Source organism: Lagenorhynchus albirostris, chromosome 10, assembly GCF_949774975.1.
Source record: "Lagenorhynchus albirostris chromosome 10, mLagAlb1.1, whole genome shotgun sequence".
Classification (NCBI taxonomy): Eukaryota; Metazoa; Chordata; class Mammalia; order Artiodactyla; family Delphinidae; genus Lagenorhynchus; species Lagenorhynchus albirostris.
In genome coordinates, this window is record NC_083104.1 from 23,908,944 (window position 1) to 23,921,015 (window position 12,072).

General features: G+C 38.5%; 1 protein-coding gene across 6 annotated transcripts in view; it reads right to left on the reverse strand.

Moving 5' to 3' along the window:
* SLC25A26 (solute carrier family 25 member 26) overlaps window positions 1-12,072 on the reverse strand; it is a 140,801-nt gene that overhangs the window by 99,529 nt on the left and 29,200 nt on the right. For 5 of the 6 annotated variants that reach the window (XM_060161396.1, XM_060161394.1, XM_060161392.1 and 2 more), the window contains exons 4-5: window positions 4,791-4,895; window positions 3,372-3,419 (exon numbers count right to left, since the gene is read on the reverse strand). In XM_060161396.1, the coding sequence (XP_060017379.1) occupies window positions 3,372-3,419; window positions 4,791-4,895 (153 nt within the window). The remainder of the gene's footprint in view (window positions 1-3,371; window positions 3,420-4,790; window positions 4,896-12,072) is intronic. The other variant, XM_060161395.1, reaches the window with a different exon arrangement.

Sequence of the window (12,072 nt, forward strand, 5' to 3'; positions counted from 1 at the left end):
AAAAAGAAGCCAGGAGTTACTCATTATCAAAACGGCAACATCCTGCCAGTGAGGCCGCTCCAACTGCATTTCACTGTGAGACTGATTGCAGATAACAGTTAAAAACCAGTAATTTATCCTCCAAACTCCAGTGGACATATGTCAGGCTCTTGTAAGATCTTTTCCCATGTGCTTGATTCCAGGTCCCTGGCAAACATTCGGCTGGGGTGAGAGGTTCAACCATTCCTCCTGGAAAATACCCAACTTGGGTGAGTGCTTTTTTGAAGCGCCGGCTTGAGGTAGAGGGAAATCACTCCTGCCTCTTCTCTGGGTGTGAAAACCCCAATTGTGCTTCGATAAGCAAGGTACACACAACGTGTGTTCTTTCACACCCCTGGGCCTTTGTATGTGTTGTTACATCTTCCTGTCTCCTGGACTACTTCTAAGTGACACCTCTTCAAGAATTAAGCCCAGACTAATTTTTATTAATGCAATGAATACTGGGTACCACTCAAGCACTGCTTCCTCTATAACCTCTGCTGCATCTTGGATATACGTGTCATTTCAGCCCTACTACACTGCCCTGTAAAGTGTCTGCCCCCCGTTTCCTTCCCCACCAGAATATGAATCCTTCAGGGCAGAAGTGTTCTGCGTGGTGCCCAAGACACAGCAGGCACTCTTAAAATGACTGTCGTGTAGAATATGTGGATAAAATGCATTTGCTGAGCCTAACTTATTCCTACTTTTTTTTTTTTTTTGGAAACGACTTGCCTTTCTCTGCTTTCTTTCTAATTCACATCCAAGGTCATGAGGCTGCCCTCCAGAGAACTTTCGGGACAACGGACCCTCTGAAATTAGCCTGGCTATGAAAACAGCTGTGATTTTGCTCCCCGTTTCCATCTTACTGGAATAACCACACTGCCCCACAATGCTTGGCCACATCTAATTTGGCCTAGATCATGAGGAAAATGAATACTGAAAGGGTGAGGTAAAGAGTATAATCGGTTCACCTTGCTTAGACTCCATCTAAAATTCACAGTAACTAAAATAATTTAGGAGAACATAAGGGATAAGCATGCAATCTCCACAAAAATCAAATGGAGTAAAAACCATGCGACAGCATTCACAAAATCTAAAGATCACACATAATCTATCTTATAACGCATGGATTCAAACTTCAATCTCATTCTAATGGGCTACCGCGAGGGAGATAAAACTATTTTAAAGAAAAAACTGTATACAGAATAAATGTATGAGTTTCCTGGTGACTCTCACTAAGGCTTCAATGTATTTTCTTATTGAAACAATCAAAAAAGCTCTTGGTGAAAAGATTTGATATTGGTGTCAGAACGATGTAAGAATTGAAACTATTTATAATGTAAAAATTTTGTTTAAAGCAGATACATCACTTATTTTTCTCATTCTGAAAAGAAGCGATGTTTCATTTAGCAGTAACTCTTCTCTCATTCTATGAGAGAATCTGTACAAAAGCAATATTTCAACTAAAATCAGTTCTGAAGGATATTTTTATGAAAATGCATAATGCAGAAGACCCCAATTAAATTTCCAACAAAGCACTGCCATCTTGAGTAAACAAAGTCATCTCACTAGGGGCACACTTTTTGCAAGAAATGCAGCCTAGAAATTAATTACTAGTGTGACATATGTCAAAACAAATTTTTAGGGCTTCCCTGGTGGCGCAGTGGTTGAGAGTCCGCCTGCCGATGCAGGGGACACAGGTTCGTGCCCCGGTCCAGGAGGATCCCACATACCGCGGAGCGGCTGGGCCCGTGAGCCATGGCCGCTGAGCCTGTGCGTCCAGAGCCTGTGCTCCGCAACGGGAAAGGCCACAACAGTGAGAGGCCCGCGTACCACCAAAAAAAAAAAAAAAAAATTTTGAAAAGAATAGAATGCAGTTGTAACCATCTGTTTTATCTATTTGTATGCATAACCAGTATTCTCTGGCATGTAAATACATTCATTTATTCAGCATCTCTCAGAAAAACAAAAAAAGGTTTATCGTCCTCTCTTTTTGCACCTCACCGAGGTGAAACCTGAGTAAATAACATGTGTTTAGTGAGTGGGAAAATAAGTACAGAATGAAGATACAGTGTAGGTGTTATTTTGAAAGGCAGAAGTCATCTTCACACAAATAACTAATTTTGAAACATTCAGTCTGCCTTCAGAAGTTTTTCCAAGATATACATCAACTACACCACACTACACTAAAGGTTATTACTTTGTGGAAATCAAAGCTTTAAATAACATGTAACAGTGCTGGTGTTTCATAAAGAAGACTGTAATCTACACTAACAACAAACAAGCAAACAAACAAAATAAACAAAAAGACTACCTGGGAGTAAAATTCAGACTTCAAAGATTTCAATATTCTGCTAATTATGACAATATGTATTTAAATTAAACACATTTTTATAAATGAGAATGTTTTAGCATCCAAGGGAAATCCAAACAGAAAACAAGGATTCAGAGCAGAGGTATGCAGAATCTCTTCTGTATTTTAATAGATTATGTCCTAATCCTTTTCACAATGTACACCTATATCAAATCATCACACTGTACACTACGAATGCCTCACAATTCTATTTGTCAATTATATGTCAAAAAGCTAAAAAACAAAAAACCCTAGGATTTAAACTCACTCAAAAAAAAAAAAACTTATGTCCCAAACCAAACAAAGACTTCTCTTATATCCCATACCCCAGTTATCTATAAATCAACTTTTAAACTTCAAAACAGCCTCCTCTATATGAACCAAAAATTAAAACATGCTTCCTGCAGTAATATATGTACTAAAATCACTTTGCTTTTTCAACCAAACAAAGAAGACATTGACCACATACTGAACCGCAGAATTCGGAACTGGAAGGCTTGCTCTGGGGGCACACTGCACTGCAAGTCACGGGCAGGGTCAGCTCTCCAGTGCAGACTGAACTTCCCAATTCATCATATTTTGCTATCAGGAAGACAAGAGCTAACTGCATGATTTTTCACATAAAAATAGACCTTTGGGACACTTGTCTCCCAGGGTGCTTCTTTCCTTACCAATTTTTCACTCATTCTGTATATTACAGTAATTAACTTGATATCTTACCCTTAGTAGTTATTTCTTCATATCTTAGCTATCACAGCCATGTAGCCGCCTATGATAAGACTGAAGCTCTAGGATGGGCCTTCTGACCACTGGGGCTGCTCTTTCAGCTGACCCATTCTACCCAGTCATCAGATGTAAGAGCCAAGATAAGACTAAACAGTGTTTTAAAAAGTGATCATAATTTCCCTTTGTAATTTTTTAAACCAGTCTCTCCAAATAAATTTACTAAACAAAGCATATCATTCTTTTGTAGTTCAATATTGGAAATTAAGTTACTTACCTCTCTTAAAACAGTGCTTTTGTAGCCTCGATATAATCCTTGGATGCCCTGAAACAAACAAAAAGCCAAGACCTCAGAAAGTTAGAATAGCAGAGACTTCTAAATGACATTCTGCATGAAGCAGATTTACCTTTTCTAAAGTTTGAGTTTTGAAATATTCACAATGTCTACAGTTCTATAAGAGGTTAAAGCTTTTAAACTGGCTTAAAGTATATAAAGCTCAGATCAGCTCCCTTTAAAATGGGAACATCTCTAATAATAAAGCTGACTACATATTAAACTTTACTTATTTTCAACATTTCTTCTCTTGAAAAAAAATACTTGAGAAGCTTTAAATAAACATATTTTCAAAACCAAATGCACACAGAATGCCAATTATCCTTTCACAAAAGAACAGAACTATATTTTATAGTTTCAACTATAAGACGTCACAATGCATGAATAATCTCTCAATAGTGAGAGATACCTCTAGACAAGCCTTGACTTATCTGTTTAACTATCCACACGATTCAACAGGGACCCTTTACTGAACTGATCTCAATCATACAATTAAACGCTCAATGTCTTCTCACCTAGGTGACAGAGGGATTAAGAATAAAACTTTTCTAGGGCTTCCCTAGTGGCGCAGTGGTTGAGAGTCTGCCTGCCGATGCAGCGGACACGGGTTCGTGCCCCAGTCCGAGAAGATCCCACATGCCGCGGAGCGGCTGGGCCCATGAGCCATGGCCGCTGAGCCTGCGCGTCCGGAGCCTGTGCTCCACAATGGGAGAGGCCACAACAGTGAGAGGCCCACTTCAAATAAAAAAATAAATAAATAAATAAATAAAAGAATAAACCTTTTCTAAAACCTAGACTCACTGAAATTTTCATGTGACTGATTCCATTTTAAAGAAAAAGAAGGGCTTCTGTACAAACTATAAAGAAGAGCAGCTCACTGGTCCCTAGCCACATGGCCAGCACACATGAAATTTGATCCACAGGTTAACATGAACCAGTACAAGAGGAATTACATTTTTATATAAACATTACGACATCGGTCACTAATATCAGTCCATTACCACAGGTCTCTTCCATGGGTCCTCAAATTCTATACTGATGTTTTAATATAATATCTTTATTCACTTTACATATTCACTATTTATTCCATATCTGATTCCAAAAGAATGATAAGACTACTGCAATGTAGGACACACACTTAGTAGTGTGGTTGTTTAGAAATTTGAAAAAGAAATAAAAATGAAACTAAAAATTTTGAAAACAATGGAAAGGCAAAGATAATCTTAGCATAAAAAGTTGCTATAATTGGACAATAAATTTAGCTTTAAGGTCTCTTCTAAGGCTCCTAAGATGAGGGCCACAGTATTCCTATTAGCTGCCACACAATATTCTCAATAAGAGAGCTTAAAAACATATTCTCACCTCTTGACATAAGATGTTAGAGAAAATGTGAAATGTTCCTGAAGAAGCAGATACCTGTGCCCTCTGCTTAACTACTTCAGAAGGAACTCGAATCAGGCAAGCAACCTAAAATATACAAATTTAATTATATCCTTAAAAAGAAGTAACTGCTATGAAAAAGGAAACAGCTTCATAAACAAAAATTACAGTTAAACAAAAGCATAATGTACAGGCTCAGTTCAAGATGCGAAAAGTTGGGGGTTTTTTTCGGTTTTGTTTTGTTTTTTTAACCTAAAACACTTAGAGCATTACTGGACATGCATTGTGTTACCAACACAGAACCTCTCCTCCCTGATCCCACGTAGATCCTCCTACCTCCTGCCTCACTGCTCCAAACAAATCTGTCTGTAAGCCACTCGATGGGAAGAAGCACATGCACTCATTCTGAACTCCCAATACCTACGAGGACATCTAGCGGTCACATGACAGCCATTTCAAACATGTTTGCTCAATGAATGAATCAAAAGGGCCTTAGCTTTACTGGAGTAACACACATCAGTAGAGGCAAGACTGAAAAGCGGCTGGTTACCCCAAACCCTCCAACCCACCCCACCCCCAGCCTCGGCCAGCTCCCAACCGCAGCAACCCCCGACCTGCCCAACACCCAACAGCTGAGGAGTAACTCCAGGCACTCCCGGGCCCTCCTCCAGCATTTGAGTTGACGTAGGTCCCGACTAGTCAACAAACAATTGTAATATCACCCTTGGTGACATGCCAGGGTCAGTTACACGCCACTCAACCTCACACTTCCAGGACTCCGCCTTCAGTAGCCCACTTATCTTCAGAAATATTAAGAATTGGTCAAACCGGAAAGAACTGGTCTGCCCACTGAAGGACAGAAGGCAGGGGAAAGGGCAGCAGGCAACAGGGAGGGAGACATATAAACTGATATTTTAAACTGTTTTAATGGAAGTCCTGTATTGAAGCCTCTGTACACTAAGCAGCCTGTCAAGGATACAAACTTTTTTTCCAATGTGGAATTCACACACCTGACTCTGGTGTTCAGTATTTTGTATATGGTTAAGGAGATTAATTTTAAAACTTTCACAATATATATTTCATGTACAAATATATGTATTTGAGGCACAGTAAGAAATGTGGACAATCTTCACTGACACACGCAGCAAAATGGAAACAACAGGAAATGTAACAAAACCGTCCCACCAAACAGGATGTTTGCCCTTTTCAAGAGTCTCCTAATTCCTAATTTGAGATGACTACCCAATTTGGATATTACATAAGGCTTTGTCTTTCTAATGTTAAGTAGCTCTAAGGTACAAATCAGCAAACTTTTAATGTAAAAGATCAAATAGTAAATATTTTAGACTTTGCCAGCCAGATGGTCTCTGTCACAACGGTGCGACCATGCTGTGGGAACACAAAAGCAGCCATAGATAATAATGTGTAAGTGAATGGTGTGACTGTGTTCCAATAAAACCTTATTTATAAAGACAGGTGATGGTCTGCCAACCCCTGCTCTAGGTATAAACACTGGCAAATCCTTCTTTGGTATTAGCCTTGGTAAGAGCAGAGCAGGCACAGAACAGATGTAGGCCTCAGCAACCCCAGGAAACAAGGGATAGGGATGGCAGGTTATGTGATTCTAGGTGTCATGGAGTCAGCTAACAAGGGTGTATCACCTCTGAAAAGTAGCTCAAAAGGAATAGTACTTTATGTGGACGCACTCCAACTGATAGGGTTAGGATAACACACCAGTTGGAGTGCATTAATGACCTGAAGTTATTTTTCTCCCCAAACTGACAAGACTCACAAAACAATATAATCTAGTTTCTTTTTCTTCGTTCATCAAACATTTGAATGCCTTTTGTCTGCAAAGATATCTACAATTTGGGCCAATGTATCTTTCCACCCACAGTCTCCCTTCAAATTTACCTGATTCAGTTCAACAAAAACATGTAGAGCCAGACACTGCACAAGACACTGCCTGGTAAAGAAAACTAAGATGGTGCCCTGACTTCAAAGAACTCACAGCCACGTATAAACAGTTTCAATAATACTGGTACATGGCAAGAGATAGAGTAAGATTAAAAAGAGGCAAAGACAAGTATCACAGCAAACAGAGAGGAGGGGTATTTAGTCCAACCTCCAGACTGAGGGAAAACTGCCAGAGATTATGCCTTCACAGAACCTTCCAAAGGAGCAAGAATTAGCTGGCAAGAAAGGTAAAAAGGGCATGATGGGGAGTGGAAACAGAAAAGCACACAATACGAAAGCAGGGTGCTCAGGGGTAACAGAACCATCCCATATCAAGTTAGCATTCTACAGTGTGTACCCACCCAAGCCATTCCATATCACCAAAACCTCAAGTTTAAGGTCAAGAGTAATGGGGAGTAAGACTTAACAGACGGCCAAGAAGGCCCTGTATGCCATGCAAGGAGCCTGGACTTCATCGCATAGACAATGGGACCAACTGCAACAGTTTAGGCGGAGGATCTGTAGCAACATGGGCGGAGTTGGAGGGCATTATGCTGAGCGAGATAAGTCAGAGAAAGCCAAATACTGTACGGTATCACTTAGATGTGGAATCTACAAAATACAACACACTAGTGAGTGCAACCAAAGAGAAGCTGACTCACAGATACAGATAATAAGCTAGTGGTTACCAGTGGGGAGAGGAAACAGGGGAGGGGCAATATAGAGGTAGGGGATTAAGAGTTACAAACTATTATGTATAAAATAAGCTACAAAGATATATTGTACAAACACAGGGATAGTTTGTGTTGTGTACAACACAGCCAATAGTTTACAATAACTATAAATGCAATATAACCTTTAAAAGTTGTAAACTACTATATTGTACACCTGTAACATATAAGTACATCAACTATACTTCAATAAAAAAATAAAATAAAATACACACAAAGTTTGGGCAGAGGAATCATAACCTGTGCTTTAGGGACATCACTCTGGCTGCAGTAGGTGGAAGAATAGTTGCAGGATAGAAGAGAAAGATAAGAAGCAAAGAGGAAAGACAAAAAGAAGGCAAGACACAAGCTCTGAGACTACTACAACAGTTCTATAGAAGATACCAGGAAATGAATATGGCTCAGAGAAGAAGGTTCAAATTTGAGGGAAGAGTCAGGAGTAAAATGAAAGGACCTGGTGACTGATAAGAGGTCAGGAGTGGGGAGAGAGTAAGATACTCCTACAATACAGTGGTGCCATTAAATGAGACCGGGGGGCAGAGGAGGAAAACAAGTTTAGAGCAAAAAGGATAAATTCACTCTGGGAAATGCTGAGCAGGAGAAATCTGTGGCACATGTAAGGGGCTGTGTCTGAAATTAATTAATTAATTAATTTCTGACTATAAGAAATTAATATCTGACTATAAAGCTAGAAAATAACAAGGCTAGAGATACAGATATAGGAGTCATCAGCACAAAGGTGATGGCTGGAACCAAGAGAGTAGATTACCTAAATAAAGAACAGGGCTTCCCTGGTGGCGCGGTGGTTGAGAGTCCGCCTGCCGATGCAGGGGACACAGGTTCGTGCCCCGGTCTGGGAGGATCCCACATGCCGCAGAGCGGCTGGGCCCGTGAGCCATGGCCGCGGAGCCTGCGTGTCCGGAGCCTGTGCTCCGCAACGGGAGAGGCCCCAAACTGGGTATAAATTATGTTACTTTCGGTAAGAGTGTAAACTTTTAAATCCATGCTAATAAACCAGGATAGAAAATTAAGGCCACTGAAACTTACATGAACCTTACAGGGCAGCTCCCAGCATCTAAAACTCATTACAGAAATGAAAATAAATAAATAAGAAAAGAAAGAAAAGGGTACTCTAACACCTTGTATTTTTCAACTCAAGAGGTCAAGAGTGAAATATGACCCCAATATGTCAAGAAAATACGAATTGTCCACTTTTGTGCCTGGGCATAAATATTTATAGAACTTCATGCCTCGTAACCCTCCATGTTCTTACATTGTATTTTTATTTCTTAAAAATACAGCAGAAGAGAAATTTTGTAAAGGTTCTCAGATGAAAAACAATCTAACAGAAGAGGTACAAAGCACCCAGCACGGTTTCCTGACTTCCCCGGCATGGCAATTTTGGTGTAAGAGGCCACAAAGTAATGCCTCTATTTCCTTCAGCAACTCCCTTGCCTTCCATTTGGTTTTATATTAACTCTGATCTTTCTCAGATTTGAATCTGAGCCGCCACGGAGTATTTCACTGCACAGGAACAAAAACATGTTATAGTATCATGGTCCTATGAAAGGAAATAAAGGTAATGTCATCTGTGGGTCTTGGGGTAAAGCCATTCTTCAGAGCATCCTTTCCTCAGACGTCCGGGGTTCAGTATGAAACCATGACCCAGGGAGGGTGACATTTTCATTAAACCCAAAAATGGTGTATATGTTAAAGTTCTAACAAAAGACAACTAAAGCTTTCCATAAAGAAAATACATGTCCCCAGTCTTTTTTAAATCAGCATTAAAATGCAATACTGGCCTCAGTGGAATTTAACAAAAAATCTAAGGAACTTTAAATTGAGAATGATTACAATATTAAAGTTGCTAAGACTTTTCTTTCTTTAACATAAATAAAAACTTTTCTGATATGGTTTTCATTTTTGAAATGGAGAGCAGAATGTCTCCTTTTAGTATTCACTGACCACCAAGATGCAAAACTACAAGTCCTAAGACTAACTGTATGAAAGGAAAATAAATCACAGTGAACTCTGGCCTCACATTAGGTATTGTAAAATGAGTGAAGGCAGAGAGGAGAGAGAGAGAGAGAAAGATGCTGCTAAACTCCCTGGTTCATTCATTGCCCAAGCCAAGCTCCAGACTTCCACACATCACCTGCCAGCCATTTATAGTCTCACTTCCATCCTCTCACTCTTGAAATGCTCTTCAAAGTGGCTGGACATCACCCACAGTAACTTGTGTTAACACTGTATCTTTTACCCAACTACTTCAACATAGTTCATAAAAAAATACCCAACTTAAGACTTTTCCTTAGGAAACTTAATCAACAGCCTATAAATATTCGTCTCATATTAGAAGCTAATTATCTCAGTATTTAATATATAAATCAATCTGAGATAGAAGTTACCAAAGGTCAGGGAACTATTTGGCCTAGGGAGCAAGGGTAAAACCCAAACCTTTTGATTATCATCTCCAGAATTTTTTTTAATTGAAGTATAGTTGATTTACAGTGTTGTGTTAGTTTTTTGTACAGCAAACTGATTGCTATATATTTTATATATATATATATTCTTTTTCAGATTATTTTCCATCATAGTTTATTACAAGACATTGAATATAGTTCCCTGTGCTGTACAGTAGGTCTTTGTCGTTTATTTTATGTATAGTAGTCTGTATCTGCTAATCCCAAAATCCTAATTTGTCCCTCCCCCTGTTTCCCCTTTGGTAACCCTAAGTCTGTTTTCTATGTCTGCGAGTCAATTTCTGTTTTGTAAATAAGTTCATCTGTATCATTTTTTAGATTCCCCACATATAAGTAATATCATGATATTTGTTTTTCTTTTACTTTACTTAATATGATAATCTCTAGGTCCATCCATGTTGCTACAAATGGCATTATGTCATTTTTTTATGCCTGAGTAATATTCCATTCTGTGTGTGTTTGTGCATATACATATACATATATATGCATATATACTCACAACAACTTATCTGTTTATCTGTCGATGGACATGGACATTTAGGTTGCTTCCATGTCTTGGCTACTGTAAATAGTGTTGCTATGAACACTAGGATGCATGTATCTTTATCAATTATAGTTTTCTCCAGATACATGCCCAGGAGTGGGATTGCTAGATCATACGGCAACTCTTTTTTTAGTTTTTTAAGGAAACTCCATACTGTTTTCCATAGTGGGTGTACCAATTTATGTTTCTACCAACAGTGTAGTAGGGTTCCCTTTTCTCCACACCCCCTGCAGCATTTATTGCTTGTAGACTTTTTGATGATGGCCACTCTGACCAATGTGAGGTGATACCTCATTATAGTTTTGATTTGCATTTCTCTAATAATTAACAATGTTGAGCATCTTTTCATGCGCCTATTGGCCACCTGGATGTCTTCTTTGGAGAAATGTCTATTTAGGTCTTCTGCCCATTTTTTGATTGGGTTGTTTGTTTTTCTGTTATTGAGCTATATCAACTATTTGTGTATTCTGGAAATTAAGCTCTTGTCAGTCACACTGTTTGCAAATATTTTCTCTGAGTCCACAGGATGTCTTTTTGTTTTGTTTATGGTTTCCTTTGCTGTACAAAAGCTTATAAGTTTGATTAGGTCCCATTTGTTTATTTCTGCTTTTATTTCTATTGCCCTGGGAGACTGATCCAGAATTATTTTTCATTAAAGGTACATCATGTTTACATGCGGCTAATGAGTTTAAAGGTTCCAGGTTTAATTATAAGCTAATTCTTCATGTTTAAACCAGCAACTCTATAATTAGTTCAACAGAAACTTAAGTAAGTTGAATAGAGCCAATCAAAGTTTAATCACATTCAAAGTAAAGCTAGTTTAGACTCTGCGGAGTAAACTCCAAGTGGCAAGTTAATGAGAGAGAGAATGAAAATTCAGGGCACTCTAAAATTTTTTTAAAAGCACAGTTTACTTACTTGTATTTTACTCCACATTCCCAAGATTCTTTCTAGAAAGCAGGATTCCAAATTAAGAACACCTAACATTATCTTTCTACACCACCATTTAAATTCAAAACCCCTACAAGTGAACAGTTCATCTGTTTGTCAATTCTGCCATCTGCTGGTTACAAATGGAATCACAGCTGTTGATAAAAAACGCAAAAGGTAATTGTTAAATCCAAATGTACCTTCCTTAGGGTTTTTTTTTTTTTTTTTTTAGGGTTTAAATTTTATCCACTCATACTGAGTTATAAGTTCACCATGCCTTTATTCCTTATAAATAGCCTCTTTCCACGTATACAAATAGCCAATAGGCATGGAAAGAAAAAAAAAAATTTTGTAAGTATAGGTCTTCCCTTTCCTGACAAAACTAACATTCTTGATAACCCAGACTCTAGACAAAAAGTTAACAGTCTTCTCAACAAAAATAATTTCTATCTTTTAGGCCCTGTGTCTTGAAGTTATTTATAGAATTTTACAGAACCCAGAGGTAAGCTTCAAACGGCTTTTTCACTTTTATAACTTTCTGTAACAGAATGGGGCCATGATTTCACATTTGATGACAAGTCTCATGGATGGATTTATAGACTTCAACTAATATAAAATCT